The sequence below is a fragment of the Hirundo rustica genome, chromosome 3 (assembly GCF_015227805.2).
Source record: "Hirundo rustica isolate bHirRus1 chromosome 3, bHirRus1.pri.v3, whole genome shotgun sequence".
Taxonomy (NCBI): Eukaryota; Metazoa; Chordata; class Aves; order Passeriformes; family Hirundinidae; genus Hirundo; species Hirundo rustica.
In genome coordinates, this window is record NC_053452.1 from 25,640,875 (window position 1) to 25,666,288 (window position 25,414).

Here is a 25,414-nt window from a genome sequence, read left to right on the forward strand (position 1 = left end):
AGTAAACTTCCATACACTCTGTGAAAGTATTTTTATATTAATGATGCTGGAAGAGACTTTGTCCTGCAAGATCCTTGCTAATCTCATGACAATTTCTGTTTAGTATAGTTTGCATCCTACTGGACAGAGCTAGCAACAAGAGCAAGTATCATAAAACATGCATTACTCATTGGGACAACTGTACTACCACAGCACCTGATAATAAATATGAGGTGTCATCTCTTAACAGAAATGGTAATCTCCATAATATAGAAACTCATCAAAGTACTCAGTTCTTAAATCTTCCCTAATCGATTGTGAGAAGTTGCTCCTTCTCTATCAAGATTTATGAAGGATTACTGGATTACAGTGTAAGCTCCAACACAAAGCATTTAATTTTTTTCCGGCATGGTTGTTAGAACAGGTGCAGTGCAGTTATAACTATAATTTAGGAGCAAATTATATTAAATCTCAGCATAGAAATACATTACTTTCCCAACATTTAAGAAGAAATCTCAGCCCTCTGAAAACTTCTAGGTTTAGAAGAAAATTTTTGTGCTAATAATGATATGTCGTTATATAATTTTTGGTATTTCAGTGACTTTTCCTTTTTTTCCTTGCAGATTATGTTTATTTTGAAAATTCTTCCAGCAATCCATATCTCATTAGGAGAATTGAAGAACTTAACAAGGTACAAATATCTAAGATTCTTTCTTAACTTTTGGCAAGAGTCAGTGTGCTTGTTAAAACCTGAGAATTATTTCTATCCCTTAAGATTTCTGCTGTGGTTGGGTTTTCTGGTGGTTACTGAAAACTTGCTGTGTGATATCCTGTAATTCTGCCCTGTTACCTAAGGAAACACCCAGTTGCTCCCTCCTGCTGAACAGGATTACTCTGCTACAAAAATTTTCTAACGATTTCTACGAATTCTTGGAGAAATGAATGAATTTGATTCTCTGGCTGACGATGACGCTGTGAATCCATCTGGAATGACAGCCATCATGCAATGTGTCTGCTTTCAGATAGGCGTTTAAAGAGCTGGAAGGTACCAGCGAGACGTTGCAGTGATCAAATAACAGAATATGTGACTTCTGTGGCTGTTTATTGCTCTGCCTTTTGGCAGCTGCGAATGAAGAATGGGCTTTTGAATAAAGTACAGACTGTTATCTGTCTTCATCCTGAGTGTATTTTCCTAAAAAATGGAGGCTCTATTGACTGCCATTCTGGGGAAAGCATGATTATTTTTTTTCAGTCTTATGCTACTAAGAATAGCGTGGAGTTTCTATATGTTGGTTTTTTTGGTTTTTTTTTCCCCCTCAAGCAGTATTAAAGCTTACTGATGCTCTGCATCAAAAGTTAATTGTCAAAATGCCCATCATGATGTAAGCAATGATTAAGATATTTTTTCCCAGTGGTTAGAAAGTAAATTAAAAAATTGGTGACTTACAAGTTATGTTATTAATGAAACATAACACTATACCATAGCAGACATCAACCACATTAACTGTTAGTGCTGTCCAACACAACATCCACTGTACTTGTGCATGACAAATAATTTTTGACTTTTATTGGAGAAGAAAATTTTTTATTCACAGTAATTGACATGATTCCAATCATGTATTGAATGCAATGTTTATTATCTTTAAACTGCACTCTGATTTAATCTTGCTCTTGTGCAGGGTGAAACAGAGTCATATGGAATTTTTTTTTTTTTCTTGGAGAGAGGTTGGAGCTTGTAGTCCAGACATCTTAAATGTGAATGGTTTGCTTTCATGTGTTAAAGGTACTGAGCGAATGTGGAGATGTTATGTAATTCTGTAATGAAATGCTTTGATTATTGTTCTACCAGGGACTTTTTTTTTTTTTTTTTTTTTTTTTTTTAAGAAACTTATTTAATACTAAAAATATGATATTTTGATTAAGTAACTCAAGGTAAAGAAGCGCTTTTGTACCTTCAAGGAGGAGGATACAGTTCTTCAAATATTAGTAAATTCTTTATAGAAGATCATGGTCCCCATAATGAGTCATGAAAACAACACTGAACTAAATAGCTCTTTTATTTCAGGAGCTGTTGTGACTTTTTCAAATAAACCTTTCAAAAAGACTTTTTCAATAAATGTTATATTAAATGAGATTCTGAAAAATGCTAGAGTACTTTGAAATATACATCTCTGTCTAAAGCTGGATTGTAAAGAAATGTTTACAAGGATTCTTACGTTGTCATGATACTGGCATTGCACCTCAGAACACCTGAATAAAATATAAATTCTGAGGACTCAATAATTATAGTTAATCCTCTTGTCTGGTCTGAAATTGGCACTGGCCTCTCTCAAGAAGATTTTATTTATTGGAGTAATTCTGTTGATTTCAGCTTGACTGCTCATGTGAGAACTACTGATATGAGAGAACACTCCAAGCGGAGAGCATTTAATTTGTATTACTCAGGTGAGGAAGGATACATTCTGATTTGATTTTCTCTTTCTTTTGTAGACTGCCAATGGGAACGTGGAAGCAAAAGTGGTGTGTTTTTACAGGAGAAGAGATATTTCTAACAGCCTTATAATGCTTGCAGATAAGCACGCTAGTAAGTAGATGGTATAGGGCATTTTTTCTTACTAACACATCCTGCTCAATTTCTGCAACTGCTTAAAATTGTGTGGTTTTTTTGGCATGTGAAATACATATTTATGTTAGTCGTTTATTAATATCCACTTAGTTGATTAGTATTATCTGATATTCTCCTGCTCCTATCAGTTGCTTCTGGGAATTAAATTAAGCTGTATCCATGTGACTGAGTTTGTTCATCTGGGGAAAAAAAAATAAGAATATATCTTTTCATCTGGAAGATACAGCTGCGTTTCTTTTTTTTTAATGTCAAAAGTAGTTCTTGGTTGTAAGTCAATTTGTTAATTTATGCTTAAGAGCACTTGTGATTATTTGATGTGACTTTTTTGATTTAGACGTAAATGTGTATTGATTAATATAAAGAATGGAATGTATCATTGGGGACTGAAAAATCCCTGGATATTGTAAAAGAGCTGTTAGGTGCATTTATGCTAAATGTAGATCTTTGCAAAAAAATAAGGGGGTTGGAGTTTTGGTTTGGTTTTTGGGGTTTTTTTTTCATTTGTTTTCAATTTTTTAAAAAATTTTTTTTTATTTTTTTTTCCTCCTTTGTTTTTTTCCTCCTTATTTTCAGAAAAACAACAAGTGGCAATAGGTGAAAAAAGCCCCATTTTTCGACATGAGCCTTACTTTTTTTGGTGTCTGCCATTTGGTATACAAATGAAATATCATATTGTTCCATAACTTTTTGATGAAAAATATAGTTCTCAAGAGAAAAAATACAATTCTGAACATATAATTCAGGACCTAAAAATCTGAGATGAAAACAGCAATTTGCAAAATACTCCAGTCATATTTGTAAATAAATGAAATGTGAAGTATGTCAGCATCCCATAATTTTTTTTGCCATATGCTGTTAAATAGCATTTTGATTATATATTTTGCCTGAGTTTTCAAAATTAGTCTTTAAATAAGTTACGAAGGGGTTATAAATTTCTAATTTATAGGGATGAATCTCTTGAAAGACATTAGATAATGTCAACTTTTTTATGCAGGTATATGATGGTGTAATTAGGTGCTTTAAAAATACCCTGCAACTTGTTTAATGTCCAGCCCTGGTAATTTTGCTCATCCAGGTATGGTTAGTGAAGAGAAACAGCCAACCTTTGGCTTTTGTTTTATTCTTTTATTGGTCTTAGAGAAGTGGGGGTGATATGAGTACATAGTATGAAGTACTAGCTCGGTTTTCATAGGAAGGCATTACATCTTGCTTATGTACTAGGAAAATGATTTAATGTGTTTTCTTATATAGTTGGGTATGCTCTGTAGTTATTTGTCACCTGTTTATGATCATAATCATCAGTCCCCCACAATTATTAGTCTTTTGAATTCTTCCACCTGAAATGTATAGAAACAGGAATCGTGTAAATTGGTGGGGTTTTTTGTTTTGCTTTGGGTTTTTTGGGGTGTTTTATTTTTTTTTTTAGAAAAGGGTATGTTAGTCCTGTTGGTATCACTCAGTCTGGAAAAGTGAATAAGATTTTTCTATTTCCTTGGTGAGTTTTAGATTGCCATTTTGTCAGCACTTTGATAGAAAGGACTTCTATTCTGTTGCTCTTCTCCTGTAGCATATTAGGGGTTTGTTGGTATCACTAGGAGTGCTATGGAGTCTTCCATCACATGTTCTCTGTTGGGATTCCCTTGTGGCTTTGCAGTGAGAAATCAGAAATGTGATTTCCAGCTGGTTCAGCCAACATCTTTAGGATGTCTGTGTCTCACAGGTTATGAGACTTCCAACCCAGTTCTTATGGATGATGTTTCTGTATGAACATTTTCTCTGGACACTAAGTTTCTGTTCCAACCAATCTGAGGGATCTGTAGTGCCAACTTCTCTTAGGGGACAGCACCTAGTGAAGGATTGCTCGCCTGTATCTTCCTATAGCGCATAGAGCAGATGTAGTTAAATGTCAAATCAATTTAAAGGCTTTCATTCTGGAATAACACAGTGTTCTGTTTAAAAATATAGTATGTGTAAACAAAATATTTGTATATTTATGAACTGAATGTTTTGGAAATGTTTTATATGGCTAAGCATGTTGACACTTCAACACTTCTACCTGGTTTGGTATGAAAAAGATGTCAAAAGACACAAGTTTCTTAAGGAACGGAAACTCCAGTTCAGCCACTGATTTCTTCTGTGTGCCTGTTTGGAGAAGTCTTTTAAGTATAAGATCTCCTTGATCTTTCCTAATGATATTTTGTATTGCTAGCTATTTTGTTTTGGTTTGTTTTTTATGATAGAGGAAACTGGTCTGAGTTATGCATTTCTCAAGATTTTGGCAGGTGGGGGTTGGGGCTTTTTTGACTGACACGTCAATTTCTGAAGGTTACATTTTGAGATGTAGATATGGTCCCATTAACTAAAAGAAGAAAACATCTTTGTAAGAAAATGTTTGGGAACTTTAAAAAGAAATTTGCAGTAACGTGAAAAAGTTTCAGAATTATTCTAAAGAATGTTTGGGGAACATGGAATAAAGTTGTTCTGTGACTTTATCACTGGTAAGGAGTCAGTGTATTGTTATCCTAGGGTGTTGTTGTCTTTGTTGTTTGGGTTTTTGTTTGGTTGGTTTTTAAAATTTGGTTGGGGATTTTTTGTTTGTTTGCTTTTTCTTTAAGTTGACTTCCAAAATGTTTCAAGGTATTGTAACAAATTGAGAGAGGAAGATCAAATTCTCCTTTGGCCATTCTAAAATACTGAGGTACAGAGCAGTTCCCTTGTTTCCAAAGAATGTCACTAATCTGTGAGGAAATTGTACTGCCTTCTTTTTTTCTCTGGTGTTTCAGATGGAATTTAATTAAGGAAATCTTGATTTGTCTACCAGCATCATGTATGACATCAGTTTAGATCTGGGAATAATTCTGGAAGCTGACTGCAGCCATTTAAATCTGGGGATTTGGAATGTTTTATGGACATTTGAGGACTTAATGTTTTTTCAACTCTGATTTTTTTACTGTAAAATAAAGTTTATGGTAAGGTCAGCTTGAAATACAAACCAGAATACCATCCAGGATCAGCTTCTTGATCTTGTGCAGCTCCCTGAGCTTAGTAAGAGAGTTTTTTTGGGAGTCTTAACACTCATCAGCACTTAGGTTGTAGTCATCATCACAGGGTCACTGTGAGGGGGCTGTTCCTTTCTTGGCATGAAAGAATTGACCAGCAGAGTCAGGCTTCCTGTGAAGGGAAAAGAAGGAAGAGAGGTGAGCAGAGGACGGCAGGCAGTGCAAGAGACAGATATTGCAACAGATACCCGAGTGCGTAAGCGAGTGAGCTCGGAGACCTGGGACAGAAACACGCAGCTCATTAAAATGGTGAAGCAAACATAAAGGGGTGGCATAGAGATGTTTCCTCACGAAATGGTGTGACTGAGAAATTGCCGGCTGTAGCTGAACCTATAAAATGTAAATGATTCTTTATCTTCATAGAATGAATGTAAGTATTTTAGGGCAAGGCTTTAATAGCTGTGGAGAGCAGACTGCATCAGCTTTGTACCAGCGCTGGTTTTGGGTTACAGCAAAGGGCTCATGTTCTGTATTTCCTTCTTTTGCAATAGCTTTATCACAGAATCATAGAATATCCTGTGTTACAAGGGACATGTGAGGATAACTGGGTCCAACTCCTGGCCCTGCACAGGGACCATTCCAAAATCCATGCCATATTTGATGTTTATTCACTGTTACTTTCTTGAAACTTAGTGGGGTGACCTGAGTGCGTGATGCCATTTTTTGCAGTTCTTTGCACTTTAAGTTCTTTATCTGATCATGTGTTATCATACCGTGTCTGAAGTCATTCTCTTATTGCAACTCCTCAGCCAGCTTTTGCCTCATCAACCATCTGGTGAGGATATAAAAAAAATTTACTGTTGTTGGAGTCCTTCATCTTCTGATTTATTAAGAGGGTTTGTTTCCTTTAGGTGTGCTGAGATGCTGATCAAGTGCCAAGAATATTTCTGGGCCTGTGATAAAACCCATGCAGAATGTATTTTTTTCCTCATTAACACAGTTGATATTCTTTGTGAATGAGACAGTATTCAATTAAAAAAAAGCAAAAAACAACAACCCTCTGAGATATTTGTTTCATTGACTGAGATGTACAATTTTTCTGGATTACAGAAGCTGACAAAAAATCATGTTCAATCTCAATTGTTCTTTTAAGAGATCACTTACTGGCTTTATTTCTTGTTGCACATTTTTAAAGCTTTTATTCTTTTGCTTTTGATCAGTCACGTTTCATGTCACATTGCTTTGTAAAATGGTGTTTCTGCTACAGAATTTTTGTAGATGCTAGATATCTAGGAGGAGAAGGGTCCTGCTATGATTCCTGGTTATACAATCATTAAGGCTGGAAGAGACCTCCAAGATTCAGCCTTGGACTGAACACTGCCATGCCCACTAAACTTTATCATAAAATGTTGAAGTCTGCGCTCAGTTCTGACCTTTGTATGACACTGATGTGTTGCAATCGGAAACAAATCCAGTATTCTCTCTGTACTCCAGGTTTTTTGCCTGTAAAGCAATGCTCCTATTAGAAGTTCTTATTAAATATTTAATTGCCAATATTTAAATACTGGTGAAAAATATTTAATATGCCAATATGTTTTTATAGGTGCTGTTAAAAGATCTCAAAGTGCCTTACAAAAACTTGTAGTTTACTTTCTATATAATATCGAGCATGTTCCAGCATTCCTGGAAATGGCTTGATCTTGCAGAGCAGTTTAGCTGCTGCTTACCTTCACTTAAAGGTGCTTTGTAGTTGGGAGGAGGAATATTTTGCATATTGTCTGTGCTAACTGCCAACACTCCAGATGCATCCGAGAGAATGAAGCTGTTAATATTCCATCTGACTTTTGAGAAGGGTTTTATTTCAGTAGAGCACCAAGCTAGCAGGCATCATTGAAGATGTTAAGAAAAGGAGCTTAACTTGAGCAGTAGTGTTTAGCAGGTTACTCACTGATGTTCCCAAAGATACACAGAACTGAAATGTGAATTCCTTTCATGTGTCATCAGGTTTTTCAACATATGGCTGTTGCATAGTGGTATTCTTAATACTCAGCTCCAGGAAAAACACAAGAATTTTTCCTGCCCTCTTCAACAATCAGAAGCCTACCATTTAGAAAGTTGTATGAAAAAAGTTATGCGTGTGGAGACCCTTGGGGTTCACGAAAGGGCTCCAGAGTAAAATGCCTAAAACACCTTGTGTTCTTCGGTCCTGTTATCTTAGTCACATATTTGATTCAGTATAATTCAAAACATTTATAGAATACTATAGCTGGACAATTTTTGTCCAATCAGACTGTAACATAACCAGAAACTTGGTGGATTTTTTTTGTTGTTGTTGTTCTTCTTTTTCATAGTAGTATTTCTTGTACATCAAATGAAAGTTATTCATAAAGGATACAATGTTTCTTTAACCACAATCCCTTTTCTGAAAAATCACTTAAGATTACTTTTCCTGGTACCTAATTCAAGTCACATAATGTCTTCGCATAAAAGTATGTTTTGACTAGAGATTTTATTTGAAATCTTAAACTGTCTTTTTGTTTGTTTGTTTGTTTCACTGCTTCCCTTGAAGCAGTTGTCTTTGCAGCCTGTGTTCAATTAGAAACACCTTTGGTGAAATGAACCCAAGAGACAAATATTAACTCTTCTACTGCAAACAGACCATTTTCTCTGTCTTATTAATTTCAAATGTTGAAATAATTCACAGTTTCCTTTTAAAAAAGTTTCAAACAACAAAAATCAGTCCCATGGTGAATAGTCCTTTGGTCTTGCTTATGGTCATGTTGGTGAAAAAAAACCAAAACAAAATAAGTTTTTAGAGTTCAATTGATTTTTGTCTCTTACAGTAGTGTAACACTTCCATGGACTCTTGTGGCTTTTGAAGGTTCTCTGTTAGGTCACAGTTCATTTTTTCAGTTGCACTCGGTGAGAAGGTCTGTCTTTCTTGCTGCTAAGAGAAGAGATCTGTTGATATCACCCTGTGATGAAAAATTTTTTCTGGTTGGATAGGAGAAAAAGGAGCTAAGGCCTGGAAAGGCAGAGCTGGGAATGAAAGGTAGGAGAGTCTCTTGAATTGGATATAAGGAAGAAGGCTTGGCTGCTAGATATGCCTGAGGAGTGGGTGAGCAGACTTGTGTAACTGGTTCCGTGAGCTACTGCCTTGGTAATCTCAAGGCTTTTGTAAATATAAACTAGTGTTTTGTTTCCAGCTCAGTGTCCCTGGCTCTGTTGTCTCTGTCCACACACCTCCCCCCGCCCCCCCGCAAGAATTAGGAGAAAAATAGTTTTGATCTCGCATAGTTGCCCTCTCCTCTTTGAGGACAAGACAGGATTTTCAGAAATCTGTCTGTGAGCAACTCATCAGAAGGCTCTTGGGTTTGTTTTGAAGGTGGGGTGGTGAGCAGAGACAAAACCAAATATAGTAAGCCAGGAAATTTAGGTGTATGGGTTCCAGCATTGCTTTTGTTGGAATTTTACATGTTAATGCTTATTTACAATCATCTGATAGAGACATGTAAACTAAGCAGTAGCAAATTCAGGTGTGTCGTGTTTCTTCTGGGAATCTTGAAGTCTGTGATGTGGGAGAGACACACCCTAGGAGGACTATTTAAGGATGATACAGATAGCAAATTCTTTAATCAGTGGCAGAGTAGCTTTTATGCTAAGGCACTTATATTAGTCTAACTATCACTTTCACTGTATATGAGCTTGGGGTTTTTTGTGGGGACGACATGATCTCTTTGATCTCAAGAGACAAGGGATCACAAGTTTTCCTTCATTTACCCAAGAGAATGCCATCAGTTGTAATTTATTTGAAGAGAGGGAAGAAAAATCAGAACTTGCTGAAATACAGCAAGCCTTGTCAAAAACTACTTTCTCATCACCAAGGAAAAAACTTGTCTCAAGGCTCCCAGTTATTCTTTTCAAGGGTGCTTTAGGTAGTATCATAAATGATGTGTTTTCTTAATTTGATTTTTGTTGAAGAACTTGTGAATGTTTTCTCTCCTCAACAGTGAAAGCAATAAAGAACCAGTAATGAGGAGCAATTTGCTTCTGACCATATCTGAGTATTCTTTTTGAGACTGGCATTTAGAATTTAGTAGTTATATTGTCTCATTAACAAGTTTACTGTCAGCTCCAAGTATCTTGTAGAATTATTAACTTCTGTGTCCGTTCAGGCTCCTCTTTTGGTGCAGAATGGCTTATTAAATTGGGAATGTTAATGATGTTCTCTTAATGGATGAATGGATTTATAACTAAGTTCATAATTTTAGGAGTTCTTAGCTCTTATGGTTTTTTTTTTACCTGTGATGTGTGATCTGTCTTTGAATCATGTTTGCATATAAAAAAATGTCTGCTCTGTACAATTTGTATAACTACATCTGAATTTTTCCATGGACTGTCTAGCTACTTACTGCTAGCTTCATTTTTAGACCTCCAAAGTATAAACTTAAAATTTCAGGCAAGTGTGTGTAGGTTAATTCTTTTTTTTTTTCAAATTCTACAATCTTATTTTTTGAACACAGAATTTAAGAGGCTTAAATACATTGCTGCCAATTTCTCTGAATGTAAAAACAAACTAAACCTAAAATCCAGATTAATTCTGTCAATTTGCTGTAAAGAGTAGAAAGCTGTTAAATATCGATTCATGTTTATGCTTAAAACTGTTTAATAGCTGTATAAAGCTCAGTTTTTATTTTTATTACTTAAATGCCATAAGTATTTATTTAGTAAAATTTCCTTGGTAAAGCTCAGTAGAGTACAAAAGGTGTCATTTTTTTGAGGTCTACTCCCAAAATAACTTTTTCACATTTGAGTCTTTAGAAGGAGAGAGTATTCACAGAAAATTGCCAAAGCATTGTGCATTCCCCTATTTCCCTGTGTTCATTAGGATTCATTTCCTCAAGGTCAAGTTTAAATACACTTGTCATTATTACTGTACTTGTTTAGGGTTCCTTTTGATTTGTGGAAAACGTGTAACTGTTTTCTCTCAGCTGCTTTCCTGCCTCTTTCGTGTTTCTTAACTGTGCATGCAAGTGATCCTACACTGTTTTCTTGGTACCCCTAAAATACTTGTAGTATTTAAATTGATATTATTGATTATTACTTTTTTTGTCTCATGAAGATAAATAGATTGCCATAATCTCAAACGGTTCTACATCTTTTTTTTCCCTCTTGGCTCCTAATTTTAAGTGACTTTTCCCACTTTCTTCCCAGTGCACCCACACTGTACCAAAGCACCCGAGGCATAAATTTTAGACTACAAAAACTTTGCTAGGTTATCTCTATCTGTAAAGCTCCAATTAGAGGTGTGTTTCACATCTTCAAAGAATTCTCTGATAGTCTAATTGAATCAGTAGTTTATATAAATTATAAACCTGATTGATGTAAACTCACTATTAATATAGAAAGACTTCCCCATCATGCAGCGGTAGTTAAATGTGTGATTCGGGAATCGGGTCTGGTGCTTTAAGGGCTTACCAGCAGTAATTCTTGAATGTCTGTACTCTGCAGTGGAATGAAGTGTGCAGTAGTTGCCCCTGGTAATACTCCTGCATGCCTGTAGCTGCACACATGCTGGTAGAGGTGGAGCATTTTAGCTCAACAGTGCCCTGTGTGAGAATGAGTGTAGTGCTTCATACCCAGGCTGATTCATGCAGTGCTGTGTGTATATATATGTATATGGTGTGAGGCATTATAAAACACATGTATATGCAGAAGTAGCAGATAAGATGAATGTGTAAAGTAGCTGTGTGGTTTATCAGTAAACTCTCTTTCTGTTAAAGGTAGCTTGCACAAGTAACAGGACACAAAGTCAGCAAATATGTTGGGTTTGTCATGTCCCAAACCACATGGAGTGGGTGGCCGGAATAGCTGTGCTATTTTGCAGTGCAGTTTGTCTGTTTGATCAATATTTTAGTTTTTACCTCAGCTACTGTTTGTAACCCACTCTGATCAAGTGAAGATTTGTGGTGTACATCTGCTTTGCTTTGGTTTTGATATGCAAGACATGACTCTGTGGTCCTTGAAGAGATAGTTTTGTACTGAATATAGAATACGTCACCCCCATGAGCAAAAAAATGTATGAGTGGTGAAAAGCTCAATTATTTTCAGTAAAAGCCTGTTCTACACTATCAAATCCCTGAGAGTTTAGGGAGCTAGGTGGTCCATTTTGACTGTCACCTACTGCCTGAATCCAAGATCTGTTTGAGGATTTATCATAGTACATAGGATCTCTTCTCTGTGCAGGTTGCAGAGTTGCTGGGCTATGCAAAGAGCACTATGTATGCATATATCCAGGGGTTATGTGAGTGCATGTGCCTTTTCTACTTGTACAACAGGTTAAACATCTATCCAAAAACAACACAACTAAATTAGCTATCTTCCCATTTTTGATATGCTGAATGATAGAATTAATTTTTAGTTTGTTTGTTTTTGTTTATGTGAGGGATTGTGACAGTGATATGCAATGCTGAAGGGAGTAATGTTTCAGTCTTCTGTATTAAAAGTGCAGCCTTGTTTTGGCTTAAACAAGAGTAGAAATAATATTGGCAGTCAGTGACCTGTAACGTAGACCCTACAGGGTACTGTGGCCCTCTGCTGTGTGTCCTTTGACTGATGCTACTGTCAGGACTGAAATCCTGATGCAGGATTTAGTCTATATATTCTCAGTAAGCCCTCAAGAGGCCGAGGACTCAGTTGCCAAGTATTATACAAGAAAAAAAGGTTTTGATATATGGGCAACTTTTATATTTACATTTGCCCTCAAATGGGGGCTAGCTTCATCTACCTTCATAATGCACTCCCCTTTCTTTTAGTTTTTATTTTTTTTGTTTTTAATAAGAGGGAAAAAAGCCAGAATTGGAATACTGAAGATTTCCCATGTAAGAGATGAATAAGGGGAGATGTTTGATATTTTACTTGCTGCAGCAAAAATGGTATTTGAACATGTTGTCTACAAAGCAAAGTACTGAGAGTAGAAGAAAAACTTCATTGGTTTACTTGGGAATGGCATATGTATTAAAATTTGAATAGTTAATACAAGGTGATGTTTATTCCTACACTGTTTTGTTTGTTTGCTTTTCCTCCTGGCTTCAGAACTAATAAATTAAAAGGCTTTTAATAGTTTCAAGTAATACATGTATTCATATCTCTTTACACTTTTCTCAGTTCACATGTATAGTTCCTGTAAATTATGGTCTCATTATCTCTGTACAGGCATTAAAGAAATAATGTATCCTGGAAGGTAAATATCTAACATAATTGATGGGAAAAAAATCCTTTAAGTCTTACACAGACCATCCGAGTGAATTACCTCCTCTTCCTGGTTGTCTTGTCAGGTCTGCAGACAGAAATGCTTTCTTACCAAGTTGGCATCGACTAGGCATTCTCTTGGATATTATTCTTCTCATTTCCTAATCCCACACATAGAACCTTAATTTGTCTTGATTAGGTTTACCGAAGAACAGGATATACAAAGTATTTTATTTTCTTTCTCCTTTTTTCTCTTTTACTTCTTTTTATTTTCTCCCTACTTCTTTCCTTCCTGCAAAAAATCCAATAAATTTCAGCCCTTCTCTAAGGAGATACTGTAGAAGATAAATAATTTCTGTTTTATAAGCAGAATCATATGCCGTTCTGAGTAGGGGTAGGAGAGTGCTTGTACAATCTGTGCCTTTTCATCTCTGCCAACAAATTTTGAAAAGTTGTTTATTGGCTTTTGAGGATGTGAACTGAATGTTAGAAAAGTGGTTTAGATCTCTGAAGCTTTGTGGTTATTGTCACACAGTGCAAGAAAATGCCAGTGTAGATTTTAAACATGGACTTTGGATTCTTACAGAAAGCATAAGAGCATGTGTTTTGTGTGCTTAGTTCTTCTCGTTTTTTATGTATTTACACTGCATTTTCTTAAGGAGAGACAACCATGCAGCTTGTTAACCAGCTAGATCAAACAGACCTGTTGCCTATGCTAAAGGAAAGACAATCTTTTTTTAACAAGATATGAGCAGGAGTTTCACAGAAAAATGGTGAAAATCTGAGTGATGGGAAAAATTATTAATAGCAGGAAAATGGAAGATACAGATCTCTCTTTTCTTAAAATCAGATGTAATAATTATTCATGCAGGTTATGTGGCAGTGTTGCAGGTAGCCTTTGTATTTCTTGAGCCAGATGATGGATTTACAAATTATTTTTTGGGCACTGTCAGATTAACCGTGTACACTTTTGCTCATGGTGGTCTGCCAGCCTGGATTTGAGGGTAGAACTAAAATTTCCTTTCTTTCCGACACAACTCTAAACATATGTATGCTTTGGAAAAACTACTAATTGACTTCTGATTCAGCTGATGAGCTGGATGTAACCAGTAATTGGACGTTCATCAAGTTGCAAATAGCAGTGTCCATGGCACAGTTTTGAGTCTGCTGTTTGCTACTACTAATGAACTGCTTAAAGAAACACCACCCAGGAGCGTTGCTTCTCACATCCTGCAGCAGCCTGCTGCAGTTCATACACATGTACACATGACCAAACACAACCTGAGCCCCATAACAGGATCTATTTCTCATTTGCAAGAATTTGCATTTGAATAGGTGATACAGAAATCAGGTAAAAGGGGAAAATCTAGTTTGATACATAAACCAGCTTTTTCCACCACTGCCTGCATGTTACTGTTCTCATGCTTCTATGGGACCTTCTGTTCTGTAGTGTTACAAACTAGCTTGCAGTGCTGAAAAATGGTTAAAGAACCATTGTGCTTGCTCTTGCATGTATTCATGTTATATTTAATTTATTAGGCTCTATTTATTAATGTAGCACATCATGATTCATAGTACTTATGGAGGTAATCCTTCCTTGCTTTCCACCCACAAGCTCCTAGCTCTCAAAAATCTCCAGAACCACCTATCAAATAACCCCCACCCATCAAGTTTGGGAAGGTGAACTTTTCTGCTAATGGGCGGTGTGGTTTCCATAAAACATTTTTGCTACAGTCTGTGATAAACGTGATGTGGTTGCCCAATTGCTTATGACTGACTATCATCCTGGAAATTGTGTTTATCATAACATGCTACTTGGAAATACCCAAAAATACATTTTGCATCATTTTGGAAATAATCTTTATTATTGGACAGTAGGTGTGGCATATTGGTTCTTAATGGCTACACAGTACTTATTTCTTTGTTTTGTGACCTCCTTTAGAAAAATAATGATGAGGTAGTATGGGAGGATCACCTGGATAATTGTGTAAGAAAACTGGATAATCCCTTAGAGGCTGAATGTATATCGCTGCTATCCAGCAGGAATTAAAAGCAGACCTGTTACCTATAAATACAAGTGATCACTTCTTTTTTTTTCCTACCAGCATTGCTCAGATTCATGGTTTAGATAGCAATATGCTATTTACATGACTTGTAATACATACAAAGTGTTCTTTGAATTTCTTATCCTATCTGAAAGTAACAGCAAATATCAAATTGATGTTAGGTATTCTAAATCATCTGAACATTGCAACAGATGTGGTATAAGTAAAGCTAATTAGTTCAGCTTTGGGAGACGCTTCCTCGCTCAAATTGAAAGTGTAACCGTGCATAGGCTAGCTCACAAAGTTGATTAAACGGCCTTACTACAGCTTTAGGATGTTAAATATCACAACTAGGTTAGTACAATCAAACGTGGCGAGAAGCCTCATGCATGGGCAAATTGGCCAACTGCTAACCTAAGAGAGCTCTTCATTCATGGTCTGAATAAAGCTGTTCAGATGGTTAGACTTACTGTTTTTCTTTTGTATGAAATTTGGCAGTAATTAGATTTACTCTCTCTCCCCCAAAATCTATATTTATAATTGTTACTGCTGTAGCGTGTAACTGCCAAATGTGCATTTGGAGACAACCTACCTAAGCTTAAAGAGACTTATGCACAGCCACCTTTCCTTTGATGTGTGTGGTAAACTTGCTGCTTTTCAGCATTCTCAGCTTTTTATCTGTAGGTTTGAAAATATGTTGCTGATACCTGGAATGTGCATATTTTTTTAGTCTGAGTGTCAAAGAAAAAGGTATAGAGGAAAGGAAGAAAGTTCGGGAAGTTTGAGGAAAGTGAGGCTTTCTTTGAACTTGAAATTCTGATCTCATACTGATCTAATACAATTTAAAAAGTATTTTAGCAAACAGTGAAATGGCTCTAACTCCACAAATGGTGGTGACATGAATATCTCCATCTACGCTGGATGTAGCTAAGCTGAGGTATAGTTTCAGGAGTAGAAACAATTAAGGTGGGAAGTTAATGCACCGTAGCTTTGGGTACTCTACTGTTTTTATCCAGCGTTGGTCTGTGCCACTGTTGGAAGGAGTCTTGGTTTTTTGCCATTATGTCTTCCCAGTCTCCTGTTTCTGCTTTTTTCCTCTTTCCCTTTTTGTTGTTGTTGTTGTAGGCCCAGCAAGCCAAGCAATTGGAATTGATTAGGGGACACCTGAGTGAATAAAAAACTAATTGCATGGTCTGAGTCAGAGGGTGCTGGTTAAGCATCCACACCGTGTGGAGTCACGTGGGAATCTCCATGGGGACCTGTCTTTAGCAGTGGCTGGAGCAGGCAGTGTGGTTTCTTACCGTGTTTGCAGGTGACACAAGGATGGGGAGAGTGACCAGGTGATGGCTTGAGGGAAGGGTTGGCATGCAGGGATTCCTAGAAAGCAGGAGGAGTGCTATGTCAACAAGGTGAAGATGTTCAGTAGGGTCAAATGCCAAGTCTTGCACCTGGGAAGGAAGAGCTCCTGGCAGGAGCATAAGCTGAGAACAGAGGGGCTTGGGGGAGCAGCTCTGCAGGAGATGCCCTGAGGCTGCCAGCAGACAACAGCTCCTTGACAAGGAGGGGAGTTGGCCTTGGAAGGGAGCATCCTGGGCTGTTTCACCAGGCACATAGCCAGTAGATCAAGGCAAGAGATTATCCTCCCTGATTATTCAGCATACATTACATTACATCAAATTATATTGCATCTAGTTTTAGGCTCCTGATAAAGGAAAGTTGCTGATTGGAGCACATTCAGCAAAAACCAGCATGATGGACATTCACTCTTCTAGGAGAGTCAGCTGGAACTGACCTTTCTCAATTTGGAGAAGAGGTGGACTCTGAGTGCCTGTGGGGGTTATGGACCAGAAGATGGAGTTGGACTCTGGGCAGTGACTACTTTGAAACAGGAGTAATTCACATTAGATAGGTGTAGGAGCTTTTCTCCATTACTGGATGATGAGAGGCTATGTGGTCTTTTGTCTTCAGAGACTTTCAATTACTGAGTACCAGGGACTGACCTCACAGCTGAGTCTATTTTAAAGTATAGTTTCTACAAGGGACTTCCTGAGGCCCCTTCCAGCCTGAATTACTCTGTTTCCATGATTTTTTGGTTGAATTTCCAGATTCTAGCCCTAGCTGGAAAGAATGCTGTCAGCATTTTGGTGGCAGTAGAACTTTCTCCTTTTAATAATGAAGATTTACTCTTCTTCCCTGAAGATAATCTTCAATGTTTAAACTAATCTCTCTTACTCTATTGTAGTACACAAGGGGAGCATATGGGGGGTTATTTTGATTTAGTTAAGGAAGAGTAGTATGTCCAAGGAATTGACTTTGTTTTGCCAGCTGATGATCAACTATACAGTCGTTGGAGCTGCATGTAAACCTTTAAATGTCTTTCACGACTTTTGAAAAGTTATTTAAGAATATATTTTTTTTAATTAAATAGCAGTATTGTATTTCTAGAGTCTTGCCTTCAGTTTATTTTCCTTTTAATTGCAGAAACAAGCAATGCTTCCTCATAGACAGCTTGACTCATCACATAACTATAAACAAAGATCTATATACAAAGTTTAAGTGGCATGGACAGTTTTCTCCTCAGGCTCACTAACACCACCATTTTCTACCAGCAAATCCCACAAATTACATGGGAGAGGAAAAAAAAAAGTGTTCATCATGTTTGAAAGTGGTGATGCATATGTAAAAAGAGTGAGGGTTACAGTTCCCTTCCAGTATCCATGGCTTAACTGAGTCAGTTAAGTCTCATTTACATCAGATGGGAAAGGGAAAGTTCCAGTGCTGTCCCTGAAAGTATCACCAGCTCATTCTGGTTTTCAGGATCACAGTAATTTTTTACCACTGATAATTTGAAAGCTCACATACAATAAATAGAACACAAGTTTTTAAAGCTCACTGGAGATGCCTGCTTTTGCTCATGAGGATTTTTCTTTTAAATAATGAAATATTTCTTGTAAACCAGGAAAAGTGCTACAAAACAGCATTATCTTGAATTTTGCCCAAGGCCTAAAGGGGAGTGTGTAATTTTCAAAATGTGATTGTATGTATGAAGTGTTCATCTTTGGAGTCATACATAAGAGTTTCAAAATTATATTTAGCTGATTTTTTTTTTTTTTTTTGTCTGTCTAGTCATGGAACAATGAGATCTGTGTATGTAATCACCAAGCTGCTGCATAAAAATATTAGCTCACTGAGCTACTTGCTTTTCTTCCTTTCCTGAGTGCTGAAAAGTGTTTAGCTTGGTGCTACTTTATGATTTCCTGTAGGTACATTCTATTTCATTCCTTTTGATAGAAATAATATCTCCTTTGATGGCAAATGAAATTCACATGTGCTGTAAATCAAGTCAAAGGTGTGAAGACGTCCCTAAAAGTTCTGCAAGGTTGTTTCCACTTACCTGCTAATGGGTATTAAGGCCTGATCATTGCAAAAGCCTGCTTCAAAAGCAGCTCTATGGAGGTTTCTTCAGATGCAGAATTCTTTGTGTTGCCATCAAGCAGACTTGGCTTCCTCCCTTTTTTATGCTCTCCAGTTTCCTTTCCAGGTACAGGTTTGTGTGATTGCTGGGACAAACTATTACTTGTTTTACTTAATCCTACTGTTAACATTGGGTTTATGTTTTAATGCTGAAGTAGGAATTTGTAAAGTTTTCCCCATGGTAAATTGCATTTAGTGGATGGAACTGCTCTGTGTCCAGCCATGGTTTGTTCTACTTATTACCAAGCTTATCAGATTGTCCTGTGTAAAGCATCAGTTTTATTTCTAAAAATACAACAGAAAAAGTTGCACTGATTCATGTTTAGGTTCGGAGTGTTTTAAGACATGCATCTAAGAGACATTTGGTTTCAGCTTCAGGCTCTTAGGTCAACATTTTCATGTCTTATGTAAGAGTAGATAAATTTGCTTAAAGTTGATGGGTTTTCTTCTCAAATTTTTAATTTGAATTCTTACTTGAGGAAGATATTGAGATGAGCATAGGTGTCTAAAGCCATTTTAAACTCTGGAATATCATCTCTGGCTTCCTGCAGCAACTTAAAAATGACCCATGTTGTTCTATGTGTTGTGCCTTATCTGCAGTCAGATGTTCTTGATATGTTGGCCAAACTTGTGTTTGGATGCCTAAATTACTTAGAAAAAAACCCCAAACCCAAGGTAACTAGAAGAAATACTAATACTTGAATTTGACAATCAAAATGCAGCTTGTAAGGGTCACTTACTGTAATAAACAGTTGTAGAAATTAATTGCCGGAAACGTTAGTGGGGTATAACCCCAGCTAGGAACACAGCACCTCACAACTGTTGGCTCACTACCCCATGTGGGACGGGGGAGAGAACTGGAATTAGCAAACAAAACAAAACGAGGAATTGATTCACTGCTTCCCATGGGCAGGCAGGTGTTCAGCCATCCCCAGGACAGTCTGGATCTGTTAGACACAACAGTGGCTTGGGAAGATAAAACATCATCACTCCAAATGTCCCCACTTCCCTCTTCTGTCCCCCAGCTTTATGTGCTATCCCTTTGGTCACTTGGGGTCAGCTGTCCTGGGTGTGTCCCCTCCCAGCTCCTTGTGCCTCCCCAGCCTCCTTGTTGATGGGGTGTTACGAGGAGCAGAAAAAGCCTTGGCTCTGGGTAAGCTCTGCTCAGCAATAACAAAAAACTCCCTGTGTTATCAACGCTGCTCCCAGCACAAATCCAAAACACAGCCCCTGTGAAGAAAATTAACTCTATCCCAGCCAAAACTGGCACAAACATAAACATTTTAACATGGATTTCTATTTTTAATTAATTACCTGCCTAATTAAAAAAATGCTTTGCCTTGACATAGATTTCTTTTAAGATTTATTCATTGTCATTGTTATAGATGCCAAAATAATTCTGAATCTAGTTACGGTCTGACTTGAACCTGTAGCTGTGTCAGGTGAGGCTGTGGCTTGTCAGATGAGATGGGTGACATTCTTGTTTTCAATTTTGTTTTCTTGCTCTCTTTCTCCACAAACGTGTCAAAACAGGGAATGGGATGGGGGTGTCTACAGCAAGATGGACTTAAAGTGGAATTGGGTTTGAAGAAATTAGTTATATCAGGGTATGTTGGTATATCACTTTTGTGAAAAGAACTATTAGGAGTGGAATGAACTACGTACAAGCATGATCAAAAAAGTAGTAGTGTTGCATTTGGAGAGAGCTGTGGTTGCTATGAGAATGCAGGCAGGCTTCATTTTGAAATAGTGTTTGTAGGTTGGTTTTAAAAATGGTTGTTATTAGTAGAGCAGGTGAGGTCCTCTGTTGTAGGTAGTTATATGAAATACTATCTCATGCTTCGGTTCTGTTGAGTTTCTGAGAAATATTTTGTAAACTACCCTTGTTTTTGCAGAGGATAGCTAATTTACCAGGTAGAAAGTTACCAAATCTTAGAGAAGTTGTTAAAGGGTCTGTATTTTTGCATCCATTATTCAGAGAGACTTTCTGCCCTTTTTGGGAACCTAGAGGAGGTACAGATTCAAGTTCCACATGTCCCAAAAATTCACTAGGAAGGCAGATTTCAGCCATCAACATCCCATTATAACTCCTTTGGAGAGCCTGCCATTGTGTGGTGCATTAGCAAGTGCAGCGATCATTGCCCTTCAATTCTATATGTGACTCTTTCTAGTATCTGCTTTAATTTTTTCCTGTCTTGCTTAAAATACAAACAACCTTACATCTTATTTAAATATGGAAATATATTGCATTTGTTGTCATTATCTAAGAAGGTTAACGTAATGGAAGACGCGAGGCTTCTTCAGTTTTCTTAGATGGATTTTGCAGTCTTAGACTGCAATTATGTTTAGTAAATTTCAGTTCGTAGAAAGTGTGCTTTTCTCCAGGACTTCTGTAAAAGTTTTAATAATAGTAATATTGGCAATTGAAAGTCAAACCCAAAACTGGTCAACAAGCAAGAAAGAAAAACAGAGGAAGGAAGATGAAAAAGAATGAGTAATGTTGACAGGATTGTTCTTAAACTGTGTGAAAGACATCAATGCGTAGTACAGAGGAGAGGAGCATAATTTTTAAAGGGTTGAAGTAGAAGTGTATAATTCAAAATACTTAACATTCTGTCAAGTTACATAAACTGTAGTCTTGTTAAACTCATCTTTTCTTTGAAATACTAAAGGAGGTTGCTAAGGGGTGGGGGGGATGTCAAATGAAATGGTTGCAATGGTGTTATGCAACAGAGTTAATTTCGACCTACGCTCTGCTTCTCTGCAGAAGAAGTTGAAGAAGAGTCTGAAACTACAATTGAGGTTGATTTGACTGATAAACAGAAACATCAGTTGAAGCACAGAGAGCTTTTCCTTTCTCGCCAGTATGAGTCCCTACCAGCAACGCATATCAGGTAAGAAGTAGTAAATACAATTTTTCTGTGTGTTATGCTGGGTGGATTGCCTGCCCATCTGCTGGGCTGCTTCAGCCTTGCAAAAGGGTCTTAGAATTGGTCTTAGCAGAGTTGGGCCAGGTTGTCCCGTGCACTGCTTTGGAAGCACCTTTGGTTTTTTCCTTCGTTTCTTGATGTTTGAGCCTTTGAAGGGGCGAGGGTCTCAGAGCTCTAGCTTGCCACTTGATAGTATCAGTTGATAATTTGGTGGAATGTCAGTCTGTTACTACTTTGGAAGAGCTAATATTTTAGTTATTCTGCTGGCCAAAGGAATCTTGACCATTTTGTCTGGCCTGGAAAACAGCAGATGGGTTTGGAAAGGAGGCAGTGACTCATTGGTCAGTTCTGCAGTTTAGGGCTGCATGCATGTAAAATTAAAATTACCCCAACTTCAGTAAATGTGAAGAAGTCATGACTGAGTTTGGCTAAATGTTGCAGAAGCATTTCAAGTATTGTTTTAAATTGCCTTTAATGCTAATGTAGGAAGAGGCTTGCTAAAGCTCAAAAAGTGTTTGTTGACTTCTTTCAGTAAGTGATGTAGGTGCTCATGTCATCTTCTATTTAGCAGTCAGGAAAACTTTTTTTGTATTGGGATGAGGGGATGATGAATCTAGAAATGGAAAAGAGCACAGTGACAGGAGGGAGTCTAATTTAGTATGAAACAATATATTCTTACATTGCATTCTTAAGAAATTTCCTTTTTCTCATTGCATCCGGCTGCCCCCAGCTATTTCAGACCAAAAATGTCTAGAAGCTACCAAAAAATAATATATATATTGTCCAACAGGAGAAGAATGTTGTATGTGCACATTTATTTTCTCTCTTATTGGCAAATCGCATAATCATGGAATATTCTGTGTTGGAATGGACCCACAAGCATCACTGAGTCCAGCTCCTGGCCTTGCACAGCACCATCTCCAAGAGTCACACCATGTGCCTGAAAGCATTTTCCAAACACTTCTTGAGCTCTGTCAGGCTTAGTGCTGTGACCACTTCCCTGGGGAGCCTGTTCCAGTCCCTAGCCACTCTCTGGGCAAAAAACCTTTTCCTAATATCCAACCTAAATCTCCCTTGACATAACTTCAGGCCATCCTCTTGGGTCCTGCCACTGGGCACCACAGAGATGAGATTTTGCTTATCTCTCTAGCTGACAACACAAAAACTGGAAGTTGGAAATTTTTGTATTAATTTCTTGTGCTTTATTCAGCTTCTTGTTCTGACTTTGAGAAAGTCATTTAACTGTCAATTTTCTGCTGCTCCAACTATAGCATGGAGATAATAATCCTGTGCAGTTTCTTTTACTTACTTTGACATTTAGATATTGAAATAAGGTATTCTCTTTGCAGAGGGAAGATTACATAGAAGAAGTATTGTAAATGTCTTCTCACCTCACAACTCAGGGAGCAAATACAATAGAGGTTCTCTAGTACATAGTTCACAAAGAAGGCAGAAAAACACGTGAATTCATAGTACATGCCACACAGCACAGCAGCCAAAAGCAGAGTGATGACTTGCATCTACTTTTCAGAACAGATGAGTGTTGTAGGACTATGCTGTCACGTGTTACTAACACCATTACCAGACAAATTCTGGAACAAGCTTGATGTTTCAACAACATTTTAAAACTCCTTAAAAAGAAACAAGAAGGCAAATACACTATAAAGTATTCCTTACTTAGCTATTTAACTTACTAGTGTTCACATTCTGTGATTATCAATAGTTTTCTCAACTTTTATTAATTAGCTTGTCCTCTAAAGGGGGTAGAAATACTGAGAAGGTGGCATTCCTCCAGCTTTCTTCCATCAGTACTCCAGAATACCCAAGGATGCAGATATCACAGCTTCTCTGGTTGTCTGTTTTGGTGTTTCATGACTCTTGTGGTGATTTTTTTTTTTTTCCTTGTTATCTGTTTGTCATTTTACTTATTGAAACTTTGTCTATTGCCTTGTGTCCTCTCACTGTGCTTCTCTGAAAGGAGCGTGGTACCATCTTAGTTATCTATCTTTTCACTAGCTAATTGAACAAAGAAGTAGAGTTTCTCCTTTTAGCTGTCATACCTCAAGAGTGAACAAATCTGGTTTAATATCATCTGCAGACTTGTTGAAAGTGTATTCAGGTTAATAAAGGTGTTAAACTGTTTTTCCCAGGGTCAGCAATTGGGGGATACTCCCAGTAGCCAGCTGCCCGCTGGACTTTGTATCACTCATCACAGCCTTTCCAGTCCAGTGTTTTTTCCTAAGCTTATTGTCTACCTGTCTAGTCTGTATGTTTCCAGTCTGCTTGAAGGACACTGGAGCACTGCAGGCCTCGCTGAAGTCAGGTTCAATGACATTCTCTGCCAAGCCAGTTGCCTCCATATAGAAAGCTAGGGGATATTTGTGCAATAAAAGCCAGGGTAGCTCCATGATGTGGGCCTTTGCTCTAAGCACCTACAGTTTTAGCCCTTAGGAAGAACTGGATTTACAGGAGTGAATGGTACAATGGTATAGAGTGGAGATTGGAGGTTGAAGATCAGTTCTATCAAGAGTTAGAACACAAAAACTCAACCCCTCTGGAAAGAAGAGGAAAAAGTTCAAGTCAGTTTTAAGAGAATGGAGGAGGTTTTTGACAACTACAAGTCTTGAACTTTTCCTGACATCTTCAGCCAAGAAAAGTATCTGAGACTAATTGCCTTTTTTGTTGTAATTGAAGGAGTAAAATAATTTTACCTAGTATGCTTTTATTTAGTTTTGACTAATAAGGTTTTACTGCTTTTGTTTTTCTTCCTTCTTAACTTCACCCTTTTTACATTTGTCAAACTGAATGGCAGAGGAAATTATACCTCTTCCCCTCAGAAAAACCCTATCACAAAGGTTACTTCTACTCTAATTCACAATTCCAAATACGGTGACGTCTCATTTATACACCAGTTGCTGTTACTTCATAGTTGAGTTACCTTGCAGTTATTTTAGTGGGTTAGATTTCTTTGATGTTCATGTCTAATTCTGGAGCTTTTTGGTCTGCATCTCTGGATTTTGAACAATTCTGATGTAATTTGTTTGCTCTTGTATTAGTGAAGTACAGTTTGGTCCCTCATTCTGATATTTTTGTTTTATTGTATATACATTATATAAAACTGTTTTGATATGTAATTTGTTTTGTTAGAAATGCTGGGAATTTTTTTTAGACTTCATCTTGCCTCCCCTTTAAATCATATGTCATTATGACATTTCAGTAGCTTTAGGGAGCAGCATAAGTTTTGGCATAGGAAAACCCCGAAGAGCCAGATTTAGAGAAGAATTAGAAGTCGGTAGTGTAGTAATTAAATGCGGCAGTGGTGCATTGTGGATTTACAGAGGAATGTATTTCAGGAGGTGGAATTTCCTAGCTTGTTCTGGAGTCATGGTGTTTGGCACAGAACAAGCTCATGTATTGGTCTGGGGATCAAAGACAAGGCTTGTTACCTTCCTGCCTTCTTGTCAGGTTATAATTGAGATTATTTCCTGTCCTGTCTGCTCAAATGTGTGCAGTCAGTAACACCCCTCCAGTGGATTATCTCCTCCTTCCTTCCTAATCCCTGCATGTTGCCGATGCAGTTTTGCTGGGCTCAGTAATCCCACGTGTCCTTGTCACAGTTGTCCTGCCAGCTGGACTCCCTGAGCCACTCTCCTTCGTTAATGTCACGCAGTGCATGCGCCCAGGATTGGTGCAGGTGGCTCCTGTAAGATTTCCCCCATCCCAGAGAGGGGTTGAGTGGAACCAGTGCTGTGCACTTGGGGTTTCTGAGGTTTGAGCCTTACCAAATGCAGCATTTTGGAAAGGCATGGAGAGTCATGATTGGAAGAAAGGTGAAAGATGTCAGAAAGTTGAAATTACCTGCCAGCATTGCCAAATTCACCATAAAACTTAGCATGTGGTAGAAGTGGGGGTTTGTATAAAAAACTGCAAATGTTTATCTCATTGGAGAGGAATTGGGTTATCTGACTTTTGATTTGGGCTTTAAATTTATTTTTCACTCTTAAGCTGTCAAGAGTTAATAGTTATTAAACATGTTTAGATTGTTGTAAAAGATGCATTAGGGTCCAAGTTAATTTGTAATTGCTCTAAAGTTAAATGTTTCTTACAAAT

At 37.5% G+C, this 25,414-nt stretch overlaps 1 protein-coding gene across 3 annotated transcripts in view; it reads left to right on the forward strand.

The window, feature by feature from the left end:
• Positions 1-25,414, forward strand: part of MTA3 (metastasis associated 1 family member 3) — a 137,986-nt gene that overhangs the window by 1,606 nt on the left and 110,966 nt on the right. For all 3 annotated transcript variants that reach the window (XM_040059828.2, XM_040059827.2, XM_040059829.2), the window contains exons 2-4: positions 603-670; positions 2,470-2,563; positions 21,142-21,268. In XM_040059828.2, the coding sequence (XP_039915762.1) occupies positions 603-670; positions 2,470-2,563; positions 21,142-21,268 (289 nt within the window). The remainder of the gene's footprint in view (positions 1-602; positions 671-2,469; positions 2,564-21,141; positions 21,269-25,414) is intronic.